General features: G+C 42.0%; 2 protein-coding genes across 7 annotated transcripts in view; both read right to left on the bottom strand.

The window, feature by feature from the left end:
• Positions 1-1,135: 1,135 nt before the first annotated feature.
• On the bottom strand, positions 1,136-14,395 carry cdca2 (cell division cycle associated 2). Of its 6 annotated transcripts, none has more exons than XM_027277975.1 (15): positions 14,031-14,395; positions 13,329-13,509; positions 12,926-13,062; positions 10,784-10,952; positions 10,304-10,458; positions 9,724-9,870; positions 8,879-8,999; positions 7,092-7,417; positions 6,834-6,867; positions 6,648-6,722; positions 5,868-5,980; positions 5,710-5,769; positions 5,412-5,483; positions 4,296-4,452; positions 1,136-2,987 (listed from the first exon to the last, which is right to left on the bottom strand). In XM_027277975.1, the coding sequence occupies exons 2-15, from the start codon at positions 13,507-13,509 to the stop codon at positions 2,017-2,019; spliced, it is 2,718 nt and encodes a 905-aa protein (XP_027133776.1). In that variant the 5' UTR covers positions 14,031-14,395; the 3' UTR covers positions 1,136-2,016. The 6 variants fall into 6 exon arrangements, with proteins under 6 accessions (XP_027133776.1, XP_027133777.1, XP_019121402.2 ...); XM_027277976.1 differs by having other exon boundaries at positions 5,412-5,480; XM_019265857.2 differs by having other exon boundaries at positions 5,710-5,772; positions 14,031-14,394.
• A 3,217-nt stretch (positions 14,396-17,612) lies between these two features.
• sema4c (sema domain, immunoglobulin domain (Ig), transmembrane domain (TM) and short cytoplasmic domain, (semaphorin) 4C) overlaps positions 17,613-26,888 on the bottom strand; it is an 85,449-nt gene continuing 76,173 nt past the window's right edge. The window contains exons 13-17 of the mRNA XM_019266036.2: positions 25,965-26,080; positions 24,431-24,588; positions 23,746-23,837; positions 20,951-23,504; positions 17,613-18,869 (exon numbers count right to left, since the gene is read on the bottom strand). Of these exons, the coding sequence (XP_019121581.1) occupies positions 22,609-23,504; positions 23,746-23,837; positions 24,431-24,588; positions 25,965-26,080 (1,262 nt within the window). The 3' untranslated portion in view covers positions 17,613-18,869; positions 20,951-22,608. The remainder of the gene's footprint in view (positions 18,870-20,950; positions 23,505-23,745; positions 23,838-24,430; positions 24,589-25,964; positions 26,081-26,888) is intronic.

The raw sequence follows: 26,888 nt of genomic DNA, 5'->3' as shown, positions 1-26,888 counted from the left end.
TAAGCCACATTCATAAGGGCCTTGAGTAAAGGAAGACAGGGGGAAGAGGGGAAAGATATAGAGCAGGGGAGCTTCAGCGGAAAGAAATGGACTCCATTTTTGTAAGTCCTCCTCTCCAGCTGTCAGCCCGCTCCCTGTCCCATGGGGGGTTGCCACGGTGACAGGAGGCCACATGTCTTGGGGGCGTCGTTTTGGTCAAAGGACCCCATTGTTCTTGTGTTAAGCCGTCTTCACTATGCCCGTCTGCCAGAGACAGGGGCTTCAGCTTCACACCCCTCTCACACACTCACAAAACACACCCCCACACTCACTTGTATAGATGTGCAGCAGTTTGACTGTACACTCACACAAAACAAATCACAAAGATGCTCAAAGTTCTAAGTTTTAAAATCAGTCATAACATGGACGCACAATACTATAAAACAACGCACACTAACAAGCTGGAAGTGATTCTTGTTCTGCAGTAGCAGCCAACAGAAACCTCCTCCGACATAAATGAATGTGCACCTATTAGATGATTTCCTGTCTGGACGATAACATCAGTTCCTGTGACTTCTTTCATCTCCTCATACTTGATCAAGCTGACAGGCAAATAACTGGCAGCTGCAGCTCCTCAGGTCCACCACCAGATGGCACAGTAACGCCACTGCGTCACCCCCCAGAACTATATCAGCAGCTATATGATTCTGTCCATTTGTCTTCCAGGGGGAATACAGAAGAGACCTTGGCACACGCTCCAAGCCAGAAACCTCTGGTGTCCTTCAGCCAAGTGACTCTGACTTGATGTAAAAGGAGGGAGTCAATTACCCAGTGATGGATAGATTACAGTCATGCATCATTCTGGGAGCCAATTTTCCTATGTGAACTGAATTTGAAACTCAATTTGTTACTGCTGTCTCCATTCCGCTCTGACAGATGGATGGAGCCAGTAAAGAGGAGCTGATTTGAATCTGCGACTGGTGGAATCTCAGGTCAGAGGTCAATTTACTTCCAGACATTTGGCCGTGTTCAAAATGTAGATCGGAGTGGTCATTTCCTGTAGCGGTGCATACAGTAATGACTAAAGGTCGCGGTGTATGTGAGAGGAAAAGCTGCTGTACTTGCACTGAACTTACCACACAGCTGGAACATCACATTTGTGGAGATAGTGGCTGCTTTATTATCTGGATGAATTCCTTCCAAACGAGTCTAAATCATTTGGTTAGATGAACACAGTTTGATGCAGTGAGGTCTTCACATGGCACCGCAGCATTTCAATCAGAACCATGGTGCAACACAGTACATTTCTGCTCACACAGACATCACACTAACTTATTTAGACTTTGATGCAATGTGTAAGACAGTTTCAATCAGCCTGGCTATTACTAAAAATTATCAACAGTATATTAAACCCATCCATTAAAAGTTCAGATAACACAATGAGACAGGGAGCTCTTCTGGACATTTCCCTGCATGTCAACAGTTCTGATCAATAAAAAGACAAAAAAATAAAACCATTACAGCGATCATAAATGAACAATATCAATTAGATTTCTGTGTGTAAGTCACCTTTTCTCCCCTCATTACTATTCTTATTATTCACCCCCACCCCCACCCCCACCAACACAGCCTGACAGATGGTGAATACAGCACAGCCATCTTCATCTATCCACAAAGAGTAGGTATTGACTTGAGGATGCTCGATCCAGTGACTTTGGAGAGGGAGACTGGAGATGCACTGTGATTACCAGCTGAGTGGTTGGATATTGATCAGGAGGTGGTCAGCAGAGATGATTGGGCTCTCACTGTATTGACTTGCTTGGTTAGCGGAGGGAAACTGGCTGCAAATTACCGGCCAGCTCTAATAATTCACAGGGAAGAAAAGCGTCAATGTTTTAGCTAATAGAAAACAAACAGCCTGTTCTTTAGAAAAAAAAAAAAATCACTGCATTTAATTTCAAGAAAACAGGGCAGGTATCGATGAAAGTGGAATGAACTTGGTGGCTGTGCCCCTTTATTCTCAGTTCTCTTGTAAAGTCATTTAAAAGTGTCTTGCGCCTCCTCAGGGAGTGGAGGCTGGACAGGTGGAGCAGTGCTGAGCCGCCGGCCTCTCGTCCTCCTGCGGGACTCTTTGCTGGAGTCAGGGGAGGTCCGCGGTAGCCAGGCCAGACCTGCACTGTTGCTGCTGAGCTCGTCGTTGTTCTGGTTCCTCAGGCTGCGGCGTACGGAGCGCTGCCCTCTAGTGGTGACAGGTTTGAACACATCCTCGAAATTAAAGTCACACTGCCAGGGGGCGAGGGACAAGGTGGCTGCTCCCTCTTCTTCCTGACTATCAGAGCTCGACCTGATGCTGTTTTCCTGCTGGCGAGCTGCTTGGTCTCCCTGATCCTTCTCCTCTACTTCATGGCTCATTTGGTGCTCTTCTGTCTGGTTCCCTTGCTCCTGTAGGACTGAGCTGTTTACAGATCTCCTCCTGCCTCGCTTGGTCTTTCTCTGTGCTGGTTCTAATGGCAGACTCGATGTTGCGATGTTGGATTCCTCACCTGAAGGTGGGCAGTCTAAGGTGGTCGCCTCCAGACTGAAATCACGTTCTAATTTTCCACCTAAGTCTATGTGGTGTGTATCTGCAGAAGTCTGGGCAGTAAGTTTAGTGTTGACTCCTTCCTGTTCAGGGTCAGTGTGGGTCAGTGGGGCCTCCTTTGACTCCTCAGGCTTTGTACTGGTTTGGTCTTCACAGGGATCCTCAGTCTTTCCTCCAGTCTGGTCCAGAGTCTCCTTACAGAGCAGGACATCATCAGCAACACTGACCTTTCTTTTCTTCAGTCCTCGTCCTCTGACCCTCGGCCCTGACAGCCTCCTGTCCTTCCCTGTGGTGCTTTCTTTACTGGAGTTGGCAGATGTGATGGAATCTTCAGAAGGATTTTCCAAAGCATTTGAAACAGAGGGGTCATCTGTTCCTTCACAGCTGTTAATCATCTCAGGGTTCAACTTTGTCTCATGATTTGGGGCTGTTGGAAAAAATGACAAAAGACAAAATGTCAGGAAAATTAATTTCTCAAATTCAGTCAGAATTCAAAACAACTTTATTAATCCCACTGGGGGCAATTGATTTGGAGCAGCTTTATACAGACAGAAAATTCTGATGTGTGCAGGGTTTCCACCAGGAATTTCTTTTAGAGTAATGGGGTAAGGCGAGGGAGCGTAGCGACCGAGCGGGGGGATGGTGCGGGTCGCATCAAGGAAGGGGGGTCCCGACCCCCCTTCCTTGATGCGAAAATTTTGAAAATTGTGCCCAAAATGGGCCATATTTGAGGTACCTGGAGGGAATAAATTGCATTTTTTATGTTGTATATACTTAGTGGAAAATTGTTACATCTTTGGATCTTGGCAGTGTGTTACCTGCACACCTGCTTATCTCCTTTCCACTACCTCCTATGACCTGTCCTCCTTCATCTGCTCCAACCTCTCTTGTGTCTGTCTCCTTAAGAAATATAATGATGGATGGATGCAGGCAGATTACTAGTGTGTTAATGTCAGCCACAGTGGGATCCAGTAGCCTAAATTAGCACTAAAAACACCGATAGGGCCTACGTCCTGTCATTGCTAAACCTGCCTACAAGGTAGACGTTTCCATTCATCAAAGTGTTGTTTAGTTTCAAGCGTGATGGAAAGCAGGTATAACTGGTGCACTTACATTTCTGACCATGAAGAAAAGAACGAATGTCGCTTTTTTTGCGAGGGGGTCCGTCATTCATTGTTATAATTATGACATCACCGAAGTCCGCTCAAAGTCCAGCTCAAAAGAAAAGCTATCACTGGATCGAGCGGGAGTTCAGTTGTCGTTTTTTCCCTCTCTCTCTCTCGGGGAACTGATTTCCAGGCATCTTCTCCTAGCAACCTAAAATCAACAGCGCAGAGTACGCATGTGTAGGTTCATCAAACGTCGGCTACACCATTGTAGGAAGACAGCACAAGCAAACGTCAGCTGATTTTGACACCTTGAAAACTGCTGAAGTGCGCAGGAAAAAAAAAAAACTTTTGACGATGGTGACGAAAAAGAAAAACAGCCGTTACGCTATATTAAAAATAACGTAACGGGGGGAAATTGCCGTTGCGGTCTGAAATTTTAGCGTAGCGGGCCGCAACCATATAAAGCGCTGGCGAGAATTCTGGTGTGGTATATTGAGGAAAATGTATAGAGTGAAAATTTTTTTTCAGTGATTACAAAGTCCCCCCCCCCACATAATAGCACACAAGCAAACTCCACAGTGAACCATTACTACTGTCAGATAAAGTTAGTTACTGTCTGTGTTCACCTGTGCAGCTCATAGAGGGAGCCTGCTGTGCTCCCTGGCTGAAGGACAACCTCTCTGTGATGGGACTCAAGGTAGGATTCTTGGAGGCATACGCCCGAGAGCCATACAGGGAGCGGTCCACATCCCTGTTCCACTGACGTGCTGCTGTGGAGGTCGTCTGTGGAAAGACAATCTGCATCGTTAGAAATACATTTAGCCACACGTAGGGCTGGGCGATATGGTCCAAAAGTCATATCAATATCTTTTTAACTGAATGGTGATACTTGATATCTATCAATATTTTTCCGTGGTCGGATAATTTCATACGTCTATAAGTAATGGCCTGCCGGGAAATCACCCTCCCACCACATATACTACAAATCCCACAATGCACTGCAACAGCTGACACACAGGTCCAGACCTGTGCACCACCTCTAATCCTGCTGCTTCGGTTGCTTATTGACACACTAATCCGTGGTCCAGTGTTGACAATTTAGTGACTCTTCAGACCCTCTAGCCATTTGTTTTTCCCTAAAAAGCGACTAGCGACAAATCTAGCTACTTTTTCTGGAGTTATTGGAGACTCTGATGTGACAATGTCAACAAGCAGTGGGAGACCTGGACAGAGGCAGGGAGAAATAAAAGCGAACTGGTAGCTCAAGGGAAGAAATGTATAGTAATGTTAATGCAAAATAAACTATATCAATATTAACCATATGGTCTCGCGCTATATCACGTTTGAAAATATATCGATATAGATTAAAATAGACATATCGCCCAGCCCTAGCCACATGTTGGTGTCAAAGTGAAAGGAGTATCCATTAATGATGTGATGCAGTTCTATTTTTGTTACTTTATCTTTACACCATGTCAAACTAATTTTTTTGTTTTTTTCATCAATTCATTTTAAGATTTCATAATGGAATTCCCATTATTTATATTCCTCTGTCAAGGATGAGAAATCTGTGGTGGTATATCATATAAACATACAATAACACAGATCTGTTCCCGAGCCCAGCCAAAGTTAAGCTGTAGTTAGCTATCAGCTCCAGGAAAGCCTCTAGGAAAGGCTTGTCTGCAGATCCCTCAGTGAAGTGGTGTAAAGAGAAATCAAACGAGCAGACTCAGCCAACGTACCTTCATCTTCCCAGAGGCCAACTTGGCAGCAGAGCGTGTCGACCTCTTCACAGGTTCACTCTCCTCTGACTGCTGAGGGAAACAGAGCTGCTGTGAGGATATGTTATACAGGCCGTCTCTCTGCCACACTCTTACACACACAAAGTAGATATCCTAATTAAGTACTGATCTAGTGGAATTAAACAGTACATAAATAGGTGCATGTTATGACTCCTAAATTATTAGAAAGCTCCTTGTCTGGTAAATGGAGATTTCTACAGTAAGATCAAACTCATAGCAGTTCATAGTAATAGCAGACCTTTCTCTTTCGACTGCTGGAGCGCACCGGAGCCTTGCTGGTGGATTCACACTCTGGTGGCTGCTGTGGAAAGGATTTAAAAGTTTTTTAGTTCACGGTACAAGAATGTACTCACAATGAATATCTAGAAGAGAGATGACTATTAATACAACAATAACCTGTTTCCTTTGGTTTCTTGTTTGGGCTGGAGCTTCAGCTTTCATTCCTGCTTCATGTTGTTCCTCCTCCTTTAGTAAGGACATCAGCTCATTCAACTGGGAGGGTGTGTTCTCTGAGGAAAGGTTTAGGATTAGAATTAAACCTGAACTGAGAACTACTGGAGTCAGCTGCAGGTAATACAGCATAGTAAATGAGACTACGTGCCACTGGACTTGGGTACAGCCGCCCTGTTCTTTCTTTGATACAGTGGTTTAACTTCACTGACTTCTCTAACGTCTTAGACACTTGTAGATTAAATGAGTAATCTGAGCCGTTTGAGATACACACAACAAAGTGAAACCCCATTTCTGTTCAGTTGACACACAAACGTGTCACGAGACAGTAGAGAATAGAGATGGGCCAGTTTTGATCACCATGTCCTTGAAATTCATTAAAAGTCAGAAAATCGATCAACTTTTCCCCCCCGTAAAATTCTGACTCATCACAGTCTCTTCCTCTGCTTTACTAAAAAACTAAACATGGAAAAGGAAACAATAGGAAATAACGTATACTAACATACATAGAAATGTCTGGTTTTAACTGGAAAATCTGCAGATTGATTCCAATATCCGATATGTTAGGAGATCTAGTACAAGATCCTCTAGTAAACAAATACCACGTGTATCATTCATCAGCTTTTGCGCTGTGATCTCAATGATCGGCGGTCCATTGATCTGGGCATCTTAAAATCTAGTGACAATGAAAGGTGGGAAAAAAGGAGAAATATGCTGGTAGATCACCTGTCACCATCTGAGAAAGAGACTCCTCATGGAAAGTGTTGTTTAGATTCAACGGCTGGGTGTCCCACGTACATTCTGAAAAGGCAACAAACAGAAGGAGTTGTCATCACACAAACAGAGTTTGTCTGCATTCTCTTAACAACAATAAGCTATAAATGTCAGGGGGAATAAACTGTAATGACCAACCTGTATCATGTGTCACTGCAGAGTCTGCAGGCTGCTTCATTGAAGAGAAAACAGAAAATAGAGAAAAGCAGATAGTCATATCCTGGGTTTTGTCAATAATATACAAAAAATAAACACCATAACTCATCTTCTTCAGAATTTTAGCCAATCGTAATTTACAACTAGACTTGAAGAAAAAAACCTGAATATTATGACATACAGTATAAACTCTGTGCTACCAGCACAGAAACTTTGTGAATAGATCCTGACACTCCGTACCTTTCCATCTCCACTGTCCTCTTCCACACACCGCACTCTGCGACTGCGAGGCATTGCGAGTGTAGGTGAGGCACCAAACGCAGTGGGGCTGCAGAGGTCTGGCTGAGTTTGTGGTGTTTGAGATTCACTCCTCTGCGGCGTCTTCAGCAGTGAGCGCAGCTTTAAGCTCCCACCTGGTGTGGGTGCTCGGGCTGGTGTGCCCCCCTTTTGTAATGGGGTGCTGGGAGGCAAGTTCTTATCAAAGAACTCAGGAGAGAGCGGACCTCCAAAGCACACGCTCTTTTTCTTGATCTTAACCGTGGACTTTTCAGTGGAGTCATCGTCTTCTGAAAAGACAGTAAAAGCTTGAATTTTACTTTGTTGCCCTTACACAGTGTAAAGTGGCAGAAAGGATACTTTCTTACATTGTGTACATCGAACTTTGTGTTTGATATTAAACAACAATAATAACATAATCAGAACAAACAAGCTGATTAAAGATGGATCTATAGTTTGAAGTGCCTGCAAGTTTAATCAACAGATTTGACATTTTCATTATTAACTAGTGGACAACCTCCACCTCACTGTTCTTCTTTGTGAACTACTGACAATCACAGAGAGACGTTATCTATATTATGTTGAAGATGGGAATACAGTTATTTGACAAGCACAGACCAGGTGAAGCAACACTGAACACACTTGGTCGGTGCCCCTGTCATACGGTATGAACAGTCTCGATGAGCTACGTCATAAACAACAAGCCCACATACACAAGGCTCATGCTGCTGCAGAAACAGAAACGCTGGTATTGTGACAACCTTTCTGCGAAAACACAATATGATTCATGGCAGGAGGAACTGGAAGTTGAATAAATAGTTAGGCAGTTAGGCAGAGATTTTTCTTTTTGAGAATTTGTGACATTATATTTTGTAATTATGGCTGATACTGAGGCAGGAACAGAAAAGTAAAAAGTTAAGAATTCACTGATGAGCAACAACAACAAAAGAAAAGCATGAAAAGGGACGGAGACAAAACACTAGAGAAGACATGAGTCATGTGCAAACTGCTGTGTGCAGTCCATGAAGGTACAGATCATGGTGGACATTATTGTAAGACAGACAAAGCTTGGAAAAAGATGCCCACTCACTCTCCCTTAGTTCCTGGATGCATGTGACATGATAAGGTCATTTGATCTCATGGACATTAATATAGCCAATAAATACAGCCAATATTTATGAGCTGATATAGCTTAATATTGCTGTTAAACATATATACAGCAACACATAAAAAGTCTCTGGGCATTCTTTAGTTTCTGACTCTGAGAAAGAGATAACAGTATAATTGCTCAAAACTAATGCATCTCTGAGCCATCTCTTGAACTGAATCACACACATTTAGGCTGTTTTATGTGATTTCCTTTTTATAACTGATGTAATATTTTTTCACTTCCATTCACTGAGCCTCCTCTGAAACTGTGGAGCCCTCCTGGGGAGGCCTACCCCATACTTTGACTGTAACACAAAACATTTTATGTCGACCCTGCTTCCAAGCTGCATCTTAAATTAAAAATAAATCTTTTTCACTCCTCTCCAAAACAAATACAAACACAATGTCCTGATATTTATGACACAAATTGGTGAAAACGTTGACGCACGCTGAAATTCCTTGTAGTTGTGTTGACACTCAAATGCAGCCTAGAGCTATTGCATCAAGTTTAGCTCTATATACACCGAGCTTCAAAGGCAGGGTTAAACCAAGATAAAAGGCCAGTTACTGTTGCATGTTCACAGAGAGCACTGTGGGTTTACCTGTGGGCTTCATCTCCAGCAGAGAGGGGAAAGAGGGGATGTGGAAGGAGGATGCAGGTCGGCTTGGTGAAGTGGCTGCAGGATCATCAGGTGGTTGGCTTTGGAGTTCAAACAAACTGTCCTGTTGAGAGACATGAGACACATGAGAGCTCCCATTCTGTTGGACTGTGGTTCAAGGAGAGGAACTGATACAGAGTGTGATTTCTAACCCTGACATTAATCAATCCATCTTATTATCTTAATGTAGACTTCCTTTACATCGGACACAAACCAAATTAAACTTCTTTGTGTCACTATTTCCCTAAATTGCGAGTCAGACTTTAGAAGCTAGGTAAATGAAATAAACAAAGCCAGAACACAACAGGTAGAGTATCAGAGTTTAGTCCATGAATCGAGCTGGATAGCCTCAGCTTCAGTCACATTTCAGGTTCAACACTAAGTGGAAGAGGGCCTACAGCGTCTGACGATATAAACAGCTCATTCTGAGGTGATTCTTATTTTCTGCTCATTATACACAAATAAAAACATAGTTACGTATATTATATTTCATCTCTGACATATTCTGTAAAGGTGACACACTGGACCTTTAAAAGTGACACAGTAACATTTCTAAAAAATTACCTAGTTGCCTGCATGACCAGTGACTTCAGAGCAAGAAAGTGCTTGGTTAAGAGCAGAGACTGACAGAGTTGGCCTGGCTCTGCTTTTGTGTGTTAGCATCACAGTGGGAAGCCATGTGTGTCACAGCAGCATCACTAAAAGTCTCAGTCACCAGCTTCTTTGTGATTCATGCCTAACTTCTGTGTGCATGTGTTTGTGTGTTGCAGTCTGGATTAAGGCCTGACCTGTTGTTTCTTAGTAGGAGAACATGCTTGAAGCTCAAAGTCAACATGAAAGGGTGGGGATAGAACTACAGCTTGGGCCTCCTCCACAGTCTCACAGGATGGCAGTGGTTCTTGTGTCACAGTCTGCGTCACTGGCTCTTCGTCCTCCTTTGGATATGATCAAAGAATTCACACTGTTTTCATTATGTTGCATAGCACCACAACAGGAAGAACACTACCACTGCTACAGAAAATACAAATCAAGCTACTGTTTTAGTGCATAGAAAGATACAGAAGACATTCAACTTGATACTGCACGTACAGAATAAAAGCAGACGCTCTGAGCTAAAAACCAAAAGACAAAAAGACGCAGTGATAAATAAATAAAACTTGATACCTGGCACTTAAATTAAATGTGGTTTGCTTGAGAATGCTAGTTTTTCCTCTTTTTGGATGCTTGCAGTCAAAAAAGTCACACTGAGATCTGCCATTCAGTTAAAAATAATCAGCAGATTCAACAGAAGTCAAGTATAGAGAAGTAAAACCTTTTAGCTAAATTATTTACAGCAGTCAAGCAAGTACACGGTCTGAGTGAGTGCACCTTCTGCTCCTTCAAACTTGTGTTGAGGTTAGGAGCACTGCTCTCTCTAATCTCCAACTCGCAGGTTTCCAGGGGCCCCAGGCGCCTCCTCTTGCTGGGTGTGGGTGTCACAGGCGGTTGGTGGTTCTCCTTCCCTTCATTATGACTGTTCCCATCTGAGAGGGGGGGGGGGCGTACACACACACAAATAGCACGTTACATATACATACGGATATGAACGGGACTTGGGGACATATGAGTAAATGGAGTAAGAAATGGAGATGCAGCAGTAAACAGCTCAGAAACTGGCCGATTTAAGAAGCTGACCACGCTGAAAAGGAATGACTGTTGTAAGATGTTGTCAGAGTCAGGCTTACACTGTGCTGTACATTAATCCATTGCTTTTGAACAGTGCCTCCAGACATCATAAAGAAATCTGACTGGCATAGATCCTTGTTAAGAAATGAAACTATTAATCCTGTGGCAATGAGGCATCCTCACCAGACAGATAATCTCTTGTCTTGATGCATCTTCCAGTGTTGCTGTCCTGCCTTGGCTCTGGACCACAGACCTCGCTTTCTTCCACATCCATCAGGTTCTGGAAGGAGGCCATCTTTTGCCTTAGTGTGGAGGCGACCCGGGGAGTGAAGGGGCTACCTCTGACAAGCTGCTAGTCGAGACACAAAAACAAACATATCTGCTCAGCGATGAGGCTTGACAGGTCATAGACTTCCGAAATTACTGAAGTGGTCTTACTGAGAGGCAGCACATCATCTAACAGGCAAATCATAGTAAGTCTCATGCTTGGGAATATTCTGCCATTTTTATTCACGTGAGAGCGAAGGAACACTTTCTTTCAAGCAAAGGTTTGACCTGTGATTTATTCCTTTAGTATCAGAATCACCACCTGAGAAATGGTAGTTTTCCCTGACAAAAAAGTAACACTATATTAGGTAGTTGTTAGGCTGTTTAGTTTACCTCCTACCATTCAGCAGTGCTGATGTAAATGTCAGAAATCAACAACAAATACTGAGAGGTTGTCTTTTGTTAATCCAATTAAAACACTGTTTAAATAACTGAAACATATTTTGATTTGTGGATGCTTTACAGTAAAGACAAAAGGCTGTAACAAGGATGGACAACCAAATACATTAAAGTGGTAGCCCAGTATTTTCAAGTGCTTCCACGGTCAGTGTGTTACCTACAATAGACAGAAGTCAGCTGGCCCAGTTTGGAGAAACCGACAGAAGTTCCAGCACAGAAGCTACTATACCCTGCAGTGGATAGGGTCAGCAGCCAGAAAAACATATTTGGTAACAATTAAAGCTCAAAGACAACAACATTAAGTGTACATCTATTAATTGTACAATAAATTAAGAATATTTTCACGGCTTTACTTTGTCGACAGACAGCCTTTTTCCTTGGCATTAACCATAGAACATACTGTGCTGTGCACTCTAATATGCTACAAATCAACTAGTTGTGAAAGCAGACTGAACTTCACATTTCTAAAGATTTCACAGTCGGTGTGTGCTTGTGTTTTTCTGGCTGTAACTCTGATCCAAACAGCTGATATGCAGCATAACGCAGTGTACAGCACAGTTGGGCTTATGCTAGGAATATGGTTAGTCCTACGGTTAGTGCCAAAGAAAAAAGTGTGTCTGGCAGAAAGTTAAAGGTATGAAGAAGATTCTTAATATAATGTACTCTTCAGCCAGTATTTTTGATTTTTTTTGTGCGTGGCTTAAGTGTGTTTTTTCCCCCGTTCATCCACAGCAGCGTATAGCACTGCTCCTCTGTTATTCCTCCTGACTACTTGGGGTCAAGCTGACTGCTGTTTACTGCTCTACCTCATACAACCCCAGTTCAGAAACTCTTTTCTCCAAAGCTCCAGAGCCAAGCAAAGAAAAAATGACAGAACTTAAGCTTCACTGTCATTTTCCAGTGGAGCCATTATGTTGGTGCACTTCTGAACAGAGGAAGACAAAAGAGCAGATAAATCATGCACACCACGTTCATGATACGTTTCACAAAGGTGTAGTTTGCACAGCTTATTTCTATTGAATTCACACCTTGTGATATTTTTTGTTTCAAGTCTGGAATATGCAGAGCAAACAAACATTATAAACACAAACATAAATTACAGACTGCCTGCTGCGCCATCTGACCATGTTAAAATGCCACCCGGCTGCTCATCTTAATATTTTATGGTGCGTACCACCAGAACTGAAAATCAGTCTGCGGGAAACACTGAAGAGCATTTGTCTGAAGTCATTCTATCATTCAGTTGTCACTGCCGCAGTGAGAGTGCCATCATTGCTCATTTGCTGAATGAAACTTGTGTTGATCTATCTATTAGGATTGCTCTTTTATATGTGACGAATGATGCTAAACTCTTCTGTTGATATTAAGCAGTAATTTGTCTAATTTTACTGAAACTGATGTGAGGTTCCACAAGATATTATTTAAGGGCCTCTGTTTACTTGAAGCAAATTGCTCTTTTTATTATTAATTATCATCATCAATTATGCACTGCAGACAGGGGGCAGGCCAGTGCAAGCATCACAGTAAATAATGAATGGGAAATTAAATTTATTTATTTATTTGCTATTGTGTACGCGTCTGACAAGTCGAGCATCTCACCTCTGGAGTTTGGAAGGTTGGTGGAGTCTTCATCCTCTGCTGTGCCATGAAGCGGATGAGGGAATTTGTCTCAGGGGAGCCCCGGACACCGATGTTGGACCTCCGCCTTAACTTTATTTGTGCTAGACGAGACTTATCTAGAACAGGAAGGACAATAACTCTTTGTAGTTGTCTCTAATTTTAAACACGAGTGGTGCTGAAAGGTTTCTGCTTTGGTCGCATTTGTGGCTGTAGTATGGCTTAACATACTCACATGTTTCTTTGTGGATGGTTATAGTATTACAGATTATAACAAACCCTACAGTATACAACATTTCTCATGGCTGAGCACAGCAGCATCCATACAAAGTGAATAGGTCCGTCTATGGAAGACTATGTAAACGCAACAGAGCAGTCGTCTCACCTTTGCGATTGGACAGTGATGCTGGGGTGAAACTCTGGGCAGAGATGCCAAACTGACAAGGTGTGAGCCCAGAGAAATTCAGGGGGGCTGAGGTGTCGTCCAAAACAGGAGGGCAGTCCACTTCTTCTGAAGGAGACAACACTTTCTCCAACTGGTTTCCCTCAGTCAGCACGTTAGCCATCTGCACAGAAAAAAAATGAAAACATTTTTTGAACCACAGGAGCATGTGTCAACAGTAATGTGGGAGAACTTAAGATGGATGACTCATTAGGGTCACTCATTAATGTGTTGCTTTAAGGCTAATGCTTGTAGGCCATGGCAGTGAACAATAACATGAGCAAAACTTGATGCCAAAGTCTATAAGGTTGCAAAACGCAGCGTTTAAACACGAGCCTAATATAGTTATCGACATATCTGCGACATACGCGCCAGGGCTAAGTTAGGTTAGCGTCCAACATGCGTCATCATAATGAATACGTCTGTTTAATAGCCAATGCACTGAACGCTTCGGTAGCCATTAAACATCTAAAGTAGCTTTCTGCCAGGGACTTAATGTTGTTATCGACGACTAACTCGGAGAAAGACGGTAACGGTAATTGTTGTTTAACGGTAACATTAAGTCGGTCATGACGCTGTGTTCAGGACGTTAGCTCACAGTAGCAACCGCAGTGTTGAAAATAATGGAGTAAGTGGAATACTTACCTTGTAAACGTAAGATAATGACAGCTGCTGTTAAAATATATACATCTATATATATAAATACATATACTACTGTGTCATGGCAAAAAGGCCACTCATAACTCAATACATGTTCCCAAAAAATATCAAACGATTAAAAAAAAGGAGCAGAGAGCGATTCAAATCACGCTCCACGCCAGAGCAAGTGGCTGCGTGCAAAACCCTCCGCGGGAAAGTCAGCAGCGCTCATAAACAACACACGCACACAGCTTCAGAGACACGCTTAAAAATGTAAAAAATAAATAAAAATGCGAGACGAAACGAGTCACGATATTCAAAAAACTAACAATAACTGGGAAATTGTATCGTTGAGAGGAACTAACTTCCGTATTTTTTAAGAGCTTGAAGGGGACCGGAACTCGTTTAATATGAACTGTCCAATAGAAATGCCGAGTGAGATACCACGTGACCTTCAAACGTCAAAGCAGGATAGATAGATAGATAGATAGATAGATAGATAGATAGATAGATAATGTGTGGCCCATGGCTTGAAATGTAGCTACTACAAAACCAAAAAACAAGCAAACAAAACAAAAACAGAAACTTTTTCTATTCACTTTTTCAGGTTTGACTGATTTATTTATGTGCCCTTGTAATAACATCAGTTCCCCATTAATTAAAATTCATACTGAGCAAACAGTGCAGATGCATAAAAGCATGGAAAATCAGCCATTTTCATGTTTTTGGAGAAAAACTTCAACAATCCAGCTGGGCTGGAAATTGGTCCCACTTCTGTCGAACCCCATCTGCTGTTGGTTGTCTTGAAACCAAACAACTGGAACTGGAGTGTATCCCTTTCTCATAGCTGATGCTAAAAGTTTAAACTCCCCCAGACTCATTTAGACAGGCAACTCCTGTTGGAGATATATCATTATATATTTTGTCACATTCTGTATTGTATTGTCTTTTTAACACACATAGAGATAGATAGAGATGTGGGTTTTGGGCCACAACAGTGAAACATAGCACTATGTTTACATTCACATTCTTTTTTTGTTTTGTTTTTTAAATGTGGCTTTGTTAGATGTGCTACATAAAAGTAAAAAGGTTTGATGCTCTGTTACTATCAGCATAAAACAAAATGAATGGCACTTCAGGAAAATGCAATTAGCATTGTAGTATTAGCATTGTCTGTTTAACCTGTATAGAAGCTATTTTCATGTGGTTTACAATGGTTTTACATAAATCTTTGTGACTGAAAATCAATAATCCCAAACAGGTGGGTGAGCTGTGGTCTACTGTTGAAAAGCTCAGTAAAGCCCACACACACACACCAGTCGCAAACACACACAGAGTTCCTCCCTTTTGTGAGGTTTCAGTGTCTGTGGCGCAGCTGAATACACGGAGATCAGATGCAACTGTGAGCCTCTTTCTACAGCCGGTACTGTCGACCACATGAAGCATGTGGCTTCTTCTGTTGACACCAGGCAAGGCTGTGCAAGTCGATGGATGCTTGACTTGTTGTTGCTGTTGCATGGTAGAGGCTGAGGAAATGAAACAACTTTAGACATTCACAGGTGAAATAAGCCTGCAAGTGTAGGAGTTTCTGTCCAAAATGAAATGCTTACAACTGGATTGGAACTAGAAGTCTTATTTTGAGAAAATAGAACGGCCAGCACAGTGATACATAGAGCTCTGCAAACCAAAAGACTATATTTCAAATGATCGCGTTGGATAAGTTGACTGACTAACTGACTAAATTTAAGGCTAATGAGCTCAAGTATTTGCCTTGTTCCAAATGCTGAGTTTCATGTCAACAGAAAAGTGCAACTGATTTAAATCACTTCAAATACACAAACATCATCCAGCATTTACTTACATTTCATTATCTATGTGTTATGGGAATATTCCAGTGATTTAGTGTTGCACTTAAAAGTTAGTGGACGTACAAATCTCCAAGCTCTCTTATTTTAATTTTTCCACACAAACACTGACATGGCTCTCCGCATATCTTTCAAATAGGGTACAATGTGTGAGAGTCAAAGATGCATACTCAAATTATGTTAAAAACACAATGGGCGTGCCTCAAGGATCTGTGTTGGGTCCTCTTCTTTTTAGTTTATATATCAATGACCTGCCACAACACTGTAATGGAGTTGATGTACAATTGTATGCAGATAATACTGTCCTGTTTGTTCATGGCAAAAATGCTCCGATAGCAGCAAAGAAATTAACAAATGCTTTGCAAGGTGTGGCTCAATGGCTTGAACAGTCCTATCTTACTCTAAACATAAGTAAGACAAAGGGCATGTTCTTTTGTAAAACTATAGAAGCAGGCTCCAAATGCAAGCATTAAAATTAGACATGAATCCATAGATATAGTTACCGAATTAAAATATCTTGGTGTTACACTGAATTCTAACCTCAACTTCAAAAAGCACATTAAAAAAATGACAAAAACAATTAAATATAACCTGGCTAATTTTAGACATATAAGATCGTTGCTTCCTATGGATGTAGCCAAAACATTTATGCATGGTCTTATTTTCTCACATATTTCATATTGCATCACCTGTTGGGGGCAGGCCAATGAATCTACCATTAGACCGCTAAAATCACTATATAAACAAGCTATAAAAATTCTTGATAAAAAACCACTTCATTACCACCACTGTAATATTCTAGAGAAACACCATTTATTAAGCTTTGAAAACTTCAGAGAGTTTTCAAGCTTGTGTCTGGTGTTTAGGATTCTACACGGTCTGGCCCCAGCATGTCTTTTGGAGTTTGTAGGTCATCGTCCTGCTAGTTCCATTCGATCCTCAAGAATAGCATCTGTTTACGACTGTAGTATACCTTCCATAACTTTTGGGCAGTCTTCTTTTTCTTTTAAGGCCGCAACACAGTGGAATGCACTGGCAGTTGATTTAAAGAGCTGTCTCTCCATCAGGAGCTTTAAGTCACAGCTGAAATTTTCACTAAAAAACAGTCAAAACTGTAACCACTGATTTATGGTGCTGACAGAATGTTTTTATGTTGTGTGTGTTTGTGTGCGTCATGAGTGACTTGTCTATTGCATTTATGTATATGTTCATATGTTTTTTTATGTTTTATGTCCTGCCAGGGACTGCGGATGTAAATTAGCCTGAGGCTAACTCTGGTACAATGCATGAAATGGCAACATTTATGTTTTAATTGTACATGGTCCCTAATAAACGTAAACAAACAAGAGACAGATTTTCCAATGAATGATCAAAATCCAAGCACTGCTGATTGAGACATCCTGACTTTTAGATTCTACATATGCCTGTATAAGGGCATTCAAGTAAGTAGGTACATTTTGGATCATTTGAAAGGGCCATTATCTTTCTTTTGTTAGACTCCTGTGCTTTGGTAAACCAATCTATGCCTGCAGTATGTAATAGAAGCTTTCTGCTAGAAATTTAGTTAGAAATCTGTAGTCTACTCTGATGACATCACTGACAAAACTCCCCGGAGCCACAGAAAATGATATACGACAAAGGCTGAGCATTATTTCCTATAACTTACCTTACTTACTTACTTACTTACTTAAGATTCCTTTCTTAACAAACGAACTCACACACCTCAAATATATCTCTATTTTTATTTGTGTATATATACACATATAAAAAATAAGGACATATGTACAATGATAATAAATATCAACATGTTTGTACAAGTGAAATAAGTTACTTAACATATTTTAACAAACATAAAATATCAATAACAGACAAGCAAAAATGGGGCAAAATAAAACTGGATGATAATAGAATAATACAAATAATAAAAAAACAAAACAAACAGCAGAACTTAAAGCCTTGTCTGAGAGGAAATACTATGAGCAAACAAATGTGTAAGAACTGAAGAAATGCACATAAAGTACATTACACATGCATTTTTTTTCAAGCTTGAAACCTGTATGCCTTTATCTTTTTTTTTCTTTTTTTTGTTTGTTTTTGCAACATCTGAAAAGAAAAGCCCAACTTTAACAGGGAAATATATTAAGACAAAACCAAGTACCAGTGTAAAGAGCTTATATGTTTTCTGCTTCAGGGGATTTAATATAAAGTGGACACATTCTCATCACTGATCTGCTTTGAATCAACAGATATATATTTGGTTTTTGGGGGCTTTTAAATTAAATATAGGTTAAAGTTTTGTGACATTATTCAGCCTTTCATGAATTGAGGGGGATAAAGAATTGGGTTCAGCAGACCACTACTGACATATAAAAACAGGAAGTAAACAGGAAGTCCATCTTGTGGGAAAATCTATCTGCAGATAATATATGCAGAAAGGTTGCAGACATCAGCTCAGTGTAGCAAAGTGGACGGACTGCTCAGACTTAAATATATCGATCTGGAATCAAATAAAATTAATTTAAGCATTTCAACAAGAACAAAAGCAACTGCAGTCTACTTTGGCTTATCCAAAAGGTGAAGAGGCACAGAAAAAGTAAACATGTTGAAACGCAGCCATGAATTCCTGTACAACCCTTGAACCATAAAATCAGACATATTTTGTTTTTGTTTTTTTCAAAGAGGGCATTAGTGTTCCACAATATTTGTGTCTGTAAAAGTCCAAAAATGGTCGATCAAAATGATGCACTTGTACAAGGATGATCATATCAAAGAAGTATAGTCCACTTGCAGAGGATCATGCAACAGTAGGATGGAGCTCGTTGGCTGAGTACCTCTTCAACCTTGGGATCATTTTGATATTCTACATCTCTCTCAGCGCTCTGTACACAGTGGGGGCAAAACAGGGTATTTTTGTCCTCCCCTTCCTTCTTGCTGTGCTCCTCTGGTCCCGACAGACACGTCCCAAAAATAAAAGCCACCCCTGATGGACAAAAACAAAGAAAGAGGACAAAATAATATAAAGTTAGTAACAGCAAACATATGTAGTGTTCACTGTTTTTCAAAGTTTCCTTGAAATTAGAACAGAAAGTAGGTCAGACTTTTTGGGACATTGTTACATCACCTTGGAACACAAAACATTTTGGGCAGGATGGTAAGTTAGACGATTTAGTCTGACTATATGCTAACGCTGCATTATACCTGATTTAATCACTGTATGTGACAGGAGAAGAGACAAAACTATATATAATACATAAAGTTATGTGAGAATTTGTCAAGCCAAAACTAATATGTAGTTATCTGTCAGTTTTGAGTAGAAGATTGGTATGAAAAGGTCCCATATACTGTCTGAATCTTGCCAGGAGAACATTATTAAACAGTTTCACACTGACAAAGGTCTTCCTGAGGTCAACTTATTTTGATCCTTGTCAGATTGAAGCGTTTTTTTTCTTCAATAAAATGTTCTAGTTGCAGGCTTCGGGCAGCGTGGGTCCTTTTCTTATCTCCTGCATAAAAGTAACTTTTTTGATGCAACTCTCTCCTCCCTCACGCTTTAATAAAAGTGTACACAAGGACAGCATTTGACGAGAAGGAGACTTTTTAAATGGTGCAGACTATGTAGCAAGACTAACAGACTAACTAGACTCGTTATGAGGCTTCAGGGTACAGGCACAGCAGTGTTTTGAGCTAAATGCTAATATCTGCATTAGGATACTACATCCAGATTAATAAATACATTCTGATTTTAAAAAAGCTCTAGAAATAACCCAAGCTACATTAGCTTTACCTTCATGTTCTAATCATGGATAATGCTAGATGTGCAAGCTGCAAGTGGCTCAAGTGGTGCTACTTTGAAGCAACAGAGGATGATGTAAATGTGTAATTTCTTGTCATGATAATGATGTTTAACATTTTGGATAGAACACTTATTTGCTTCATAGCAGAGAGAAGAGTGACACCAATCCATCTGAAAATGACAAATTGCAGTTTGACATTGGGGTTATTTGCCAGACAATTTCTTGGCCACTGTCTGTTCCAGATGTGCTCAGCCTGCCAGATGTGCTCAAGGTCCTGCGTTTATATATCATATATAATATATTAGTACATTATGATTGGCTGTACATTGTAAAGTGTACGGAGGCCGTGTTTCCAGTCCACTGTATATCCTGCCCGATCTGGTCCATATATATTCATATCATAGACCTCATCAGACTGCATCGAGAAGACATCTTAATCATTAACATTCTGATTCAAACACACTGTTTTTTCTGGAGCTCATGGTGTATAAAGCCAATAAGCAGGCCAGCTTGCTTTCTTTGCATCTCTGTTGAGAGTTGCACATGCTCAGTGTGGATCAGGCGGTACAGCCAATAATAATGCATTAAATCATCTGTAAATGCAGGACCCTGAGCAGTGTGGAACACAGACTAAATACAAAACATGGTGTGTTATTTATTGGGCTTCTACATGTGTTCTCTCAGCTTCCAGTTTTTATGTCACTTTAGCTACCCATGTCATGGTTACAGCTTGTTTAAACCAGCAGTGCAGAACTTTTACAATTTTACAGCCAAAATCTTTGTATTCTGCAGTATATAGGGTTTTTAAATCTAGTGTTTGTGGTGGCATTCCACACCCTGGAATGTGTTTCAAGTCAACCAGCAATGATTGGTTTGCTAGAGCTGAAAGCGGAAGCTACCACAGTGATGGAACACACTACATCATAGCGTAACACTGCAGGCATCATAAATGCGCCTTGACAGTGTTTGTGTAACAACGCTCACTGTCAAAAGGGGTGGCAAAAGTTGCATGCTGCAGGTTTAACTGACAAATATAAGAGTGGCATCGATTTTCTCTTCTAATTCTCACCAAAGGAGCGTATAAGTGCACTTCCCAAAATGCTGAATGATTCCTTGTAGTAATATGGTGAAAAAAAGACAGCCACATAAATAGACTAAATCTTTCTTAACACTATGCCGAGCAGCCAAAACAGCTAAATTGGAAATCATTAAAGGTTAGGACTTTGCTTAAATCTGTTTGCATGAATTTAATTAAGTGGAACAATACCTTTCATTGGTTCACGACTGCTTCCTGCCTGGAGCCAGCAGTTTGTCAGCACAGCAGCAATTATTCCTGTCTGTCCATTCCTCAGTCAACATTGTGTGTGTCTTCTTTTTGTGTTGGTGTGTTTTACAGTGCTCTTCCTCTGTCCACAGTAGCCCCAGTTCAGTCTCTGGGCATCGGTAAGAGGGGGGGATTTCATGGAGTTTAAGGGTGTGTCAGAAACACACTATAGTCCAGGATGGTTTTCATTCATAGGACCTTAATTGTGTAAGTGTGTAAGTGTGTGTGTGGGAGGTGTAGTTTCCTTCTTGGCAGTGCAAGTTACCACCCTCACCAAACACGTAAGATATAAAGCACTTATTGAGACATCCACAGCGGTCGCAACAGTGAGGGTTCAACTACATTCTCCATGCCTAATGTCTTCATGTCAGCTTCAATTTGGAATTAAGTGTGCGGTTATTGTTCCGCTGCGAAGAGCTGAATGCAAATAGCCTTTTTCTTTCTAAAGAGACGAACAAACGTCCAAAAGGGCTCGAACAAACACTTGTCTCTTACACAATGTGACTCTAATAAATGTCGTTTGGAGTGCACTTGTAGTAGCCTATATTGGACTTGAAGGTGCGCTTGAAGGTCACCGTGCAGGGGCTGAGCAAGGAATGTGAGCGCTTGCCCTCGCATTGTCATTCACAGAGGAGAGCCATTAGCCGGTTGATAACTATTTGAACACTGCTGTAGTCCGTAAGACATAGAAAAAGAACAACAAGAAATGTCTTAATTCAAACCAACTATCACAACAAATTAAATGGAAGGATCAAGGAATTTCTCTGGGGTAAATACAACATTGGGGAAAAAATATAAATTGAGCAGAGAAAGTCTTGAGAGATTGTCCTTCATTCAAAAACCCTCTTGTGTCTTTCACTCCAATTCACTTCATTTTCCATTTCATTTCCTCTCTCTTTGTCTCTCGCTCTCTCTCTCGTCTCCTCTCGGTCCCGCGAAGAGCTCCTGCTACGGGGACATGATTGTCGTCTTGCTTCGAGATTAATTAGTCTTTTTATACCGCTCTCACGCTCTTGGCTCACAAATACAAAAAGGGAAGACACGCTTCCAGTTTTTTAGTGCAGTAAGCTGAAAAAGTCTCAGGGGAACAGAAGGACAGAGAATCAATACATATTTCCAGTCAGTTGCATTTTTCGTCCGTCAACTGATTTTAGCACAGGGGGCTAAACGCCTCACTTGGTCCACTCAACGTAAAAGAAATGTGCCCTTCAGAAGACATGTAACGCCATTTGTTTAGTTTCCATGCTTGAGGTGTTCTCCTCTGCGTTCAGCCTTTTTAAATACACAATTTACACAGGTGGCGATTGCACAGTGGAAGAAGAGAAAGCCACAATCATGACTGCATGTTACCCAGGACACAATAATAATAGTAGTGCATGTTGGCGAACATGGTGTATGAGTGTGTATATTTAACATGCTGTGTGCTATAAATGTCTACAGTGAGCCAAACAGGCATTGGCTGAGCGAGAGAGACAGAGAGAGCATGGGGTATTGACAGCGTGTCACTGAAAGAGAGAGAGAGCAGGCATCCTCAAAAGGAGGGAGGTAGGTTGGTTGTTTTGATTTTCCAACTCAGGGAATGGAGACGGAGGAGGACAGGCCTAGACGGACGACTCCTCCGGGTTGGCGTCGGGAAGCACGCTTCTCTGCTGTAGAGTGCGTCTCAGCTCTTCCTTGAAGGGGCTGGAGTAGTCGTTCCCGCTCATGCCCAGGCCTCCAAGCCCGCCGCCCCCAGCGCCAGCCCCGCTAGCCCTATCCTCCCCTGCAGTGCTCAGGTTGAGGCGGATGTAGCCGTTGCTACCAGAGCCTCGGATGTTGGTGAGGCTGAGACGGCTGGGGGAGTGGATGGGCTGGCCGGGAATGGTGCTGGGTGACGCCGTGCTGCTAACAGTGGTGGGTCCAAGGGCGTGACCGGGAACGATTTTCAGCGAGCCATCTGAGTAGTAGTAGTTGGCACCTGTCTCCCAGAAACGGTCCTCGTCGGTGGGCATCTTGCTGGGCACAAAGGTGGGTGGCTCTTTGGGCAGCGTGATGGGGTAGACCAGGGTGCTCTCAAGAGGCTTCATGTCGGCTCCCTTACCCAGTGCAAGCTTCAGCCTCCTACGGAGGTAAAGAGCTGCTACAAGGAGCAGCAGGCACGCCGCTCCGAGGGTGATGACCAACACCCAGAAGAGCCCCATGCTGCTGTCTGGAGCCCGGGCCTCCATGAAGACTGGAGCACTAGCTACTACAGCCACCTGGTAGCGCTCCGTCTGAAACTTGACCCCCTGCTCTTCAGAGTAGCAGATATAGCGTCCTGCTTGCATCTGGCCCGCTTCAGGAACGACGAGGGCCTTGAGGGTCCGATCAAAGCGTGGCCCTCCCGCCTCGGGGTCACCCAGCTGGAGCTCACGGTCGTTGAGAACCCAGCAGGGTTGAGCCAGGTTAGAGACAAGCTGGCAAGGCAGCACCATGTCAGACCCCACCACTACCGTTATGTTCCTTAGACGGGAGTGCTCTGCAGAGGAACAGGAGAAGGGTGGGAAAGAGAGAAGGTTAGTTATAATATCATCCATTAGAATTCCAATTCATATTCTACAGCAGCTAATTCTGTAATTAATTCAGTTTATTCAGCTCAATTAAAATGTATTCACTCAGTCCAACTCCAAGTCCTTTCTTGTTCCTTGCTATGGACTTGTTCCTGCAGTGACAGACAATTCCCACAGGGGGCCACTACTGAGGTGTGACCTCATACTCACCAGGGCTGGGAATGGAGACGGGTTTATCGAACTTGGCTTTTCCTCGGCTGAACCTTTCCAGCATGAGGTCCTGTGACAGGGAGGAGGTGGATCTGGAGGGAAAAGGAAAAAAAAAAAAAGATTAATAATGGTCTCTCGCTTGAACTAAAGGATACAGAGTACCACAGACAACAATGTGCATATGTAATCTGTTGTGTAATAGTAATAGCACTCAAAATAACTAGATAGAGGATACAGTAAGATAATTGCGATTCAATTTCAGCTACAAATAACCCATAAATGTTCTTAGACAGATACAGTATATCAGCCTTTCATTATAACAAAGATATGGCAAATCAGTCATGATATGCAGAAGATCACTTAGTATCTTAATCTTAATTTAATCTTGTTATGTTTGTTTTACAGGGATTAGCAGGAAAATCACACACATAGCTGAAGAGGACTTTTTACAACAAATTCAGGGTCAAAGTTTATAAAACCTGCAATGAAACTGCTGCTCATCCAGCCAAAAGACTACTCAATAGTGTGGGTGTCAATATTACATTTCATATCTAAAGACTGTTTCTGGGGCCTTTCCAATTTCAGATTCAGAAGCTTGTTTTAAAATATCAATACCAAGGTTCAAAATATCAATACTGATGCATATTTACTATACAGTATGAACGCATAGGTTCATTCATCTCACCCGCGGTGGAGGTCAGTGCGGACACAGGCCCGACCCTCACTGTCCCAAGCGCAGTAGGGGTCCCTCGCGAGCAGACAGTCTGGCTGAGACTGATAGCGGCTGCAGTTGGCCAAGGGCAGCTGGAGAACCTCAGAACGAGAGCCGATGTACACATACTTCTACAGGGAAACAGAGAGAGAAATAGAAGAAGAGATAATGAGGAAGACAAAGAACAGGTCCAGCCATCAAACAGAGACAGAAACCAGAGCGAGAGAGATGAAAAACAAGAAGGAAGATAAACAGAGGAGGAGAGTGACTCAGTTTGGGGTTAGAGGAGATAATGGGATAATCACTCTCAATTACAATAACATTCTCCCCCACGACCCTCGTCCAATCCAATCTGGGTTGCGCTCTTTTCGCGAAAGCAGTTATAAAATGTCTAGTCGCGGCTAAGCCAGCATTAATGAGATAAGCTGTGGGATTTAGTTCTGGGAACGCCCCGTCAAAAGTGAATCGATTGGCGGACATGCCATTGTAGAGCTATGGGGACACTGCCGCTGTCAACACACAGGCTCAGTTAATAGGGCAGCGAGATTGAGAAAACAACAGAGGCTGAGGTTCAAGTCCCCGCTGTGGTGAAAGACTGTAATTACTGTTATTGGGAAGAGGGTTTTGGATTCATGAGGCGACACTTGATCTGAAAAAGGGTAGTGTTGATAAAAACGTCTGTTGAGTGGCACCAGGCCAATGGCACCGGACTGACTGTGTTTCTATTGTCAATAGCAAAACGAGTATTAACAGATCAGCAGAAGACAAAGTCCTGCTGTTATCAGTAAATACTGGTGAGCAAGCAATGCAATATTAAAGCAAGCTAAAGGAACTATACTTTCCAGGGATGTGATCAGATGAAGTACAGAACCGTGGTAGATGTGCTGGCCAGGCAGCAGATTACCAAAACAACAAAGACACTTTGAACAACTCTTCCCCAGAGAGACCATTAAGATTTCTCATCTGTCAGAAAGACAGAAGACAATACAGTCCATGACAACAATATGCACATGGCTAGGCTTAACAATACTGAGTGGGAGCAGCTGGAAGCTCAAATGATTAAAATAAAAGAAGAGCTACTTTCTTCTTATTAAAATTCCTTCTGCCTCGATTTGTTTTATTGAGCCCAGTCTGTATAAAAGACTTCCCACCAATCTGACATAAGAGGGCTGGAACTGACAGTTTCCAAAACTGACAATGCAACAATCAAGTCCACTTATGCTGTGACTGGCCACTGGCTGTACGGAGGTGGGAGCAGGATTGACTAGCTCCAAAAATGCTGCATGTATAATTTTATCAGGTCCTCCCTGAATTGTAATTTTTCCATGCCCCCAGTTATCCAGTTTGTGATTCAAGTCTCCAAGGCTAGTTCAAGCCGAGACAAAACTTCTCCAGACCCACAGCAGAGATTATACAACTGTTTACACATGCTGAAAATGCATTTCCCCAATAAAAACAGATTCTGCGATCATCATTGACTGAGAACATCCTATTCCCTTTTCCTTACCTTGGTGTGTGAAATGGTCAGGCTGTCCACTGGTTGGGCTGTCTCAAACAGCTGGATCTCCTCTATCACGTGGGCCTCGGAGCCCAGGATCACCACCCTTTGCAACCAGCCCTCCGCTGCAGGACACAGGAGAGGAAGAGGAAGAGGAAGAGGAAGAGGAAGAGGAAAGAAGCTTTAGCTCATTTCACTTTTTTCTGTTCAGTCAAACTTTCAATTTAAGTTCATTTCAGTGCAATAGACCTTCTTTTATCCACTCAGAGCCATTTTTCATGACATGCATAAAAACCCAACAGGTAGCTTGAGCACTCGGAGTCCTAATACAAAGTACCTGATAAACACACATCTTTGACAGCAGACCAACTCATTTAAATAACATTGATATGATATTAAAAAATATTTACCCACATACACACACACACACCTGTGACTGCACACCGGTTCATTTGAATAAAAAGATGTGATATCATAAATGTATCCATACACCTGTGACTGCAGATCAGTCCATTTAATTATTAATGATCGGAACACAAACACTGACTGCACTGTAATCTTCCCTAAATATTAATGACGTATTAATGCATTTGTGGTCACACGCCTGCGACGGCATGGAAGTTCATTAAAATAGTAATGGTGAGGTATTATGACTCCTTCGAGGCCAAAACAATTGATTTCAATATTAAAACACAAGCTGAAAAACTGTGTGTACCGACTGTTCCTTGGTTGCTATCTGTTAATGTTATGCCTACCAGCTGGACAGAAATTACCATAGCTCCAGTAATGGCTCTTTTAAGGTTTAATGCTTATATTTGACTTGTCACGGCAGGAATAGCACAGGTGAAACTAATAACATTAATGATATTTGGGTTGCTCCGTATATTCATGCCAGAGAGCCAGCCTGCAAATAGCAAGGCCCTGGAACTGGAG

This window comes from Larimichthys crocea, chromosome III (genome assembly GCF_000972845.2).
Source record: "Larimichthys crocea isolate SSNF chromosome III, L_crocea_2.0, whole genome shotgun sequence".
Taxonomy (NCBI): domain Eukaryota; kingdom Metazoa; phylum Chordata; class Actinopteri; family Sciaenidae; genus Larimichthys; species Larimichthys crocea.
This window is presented reverse-complemented; position numbering and strand designations above follow the sequence as displayed.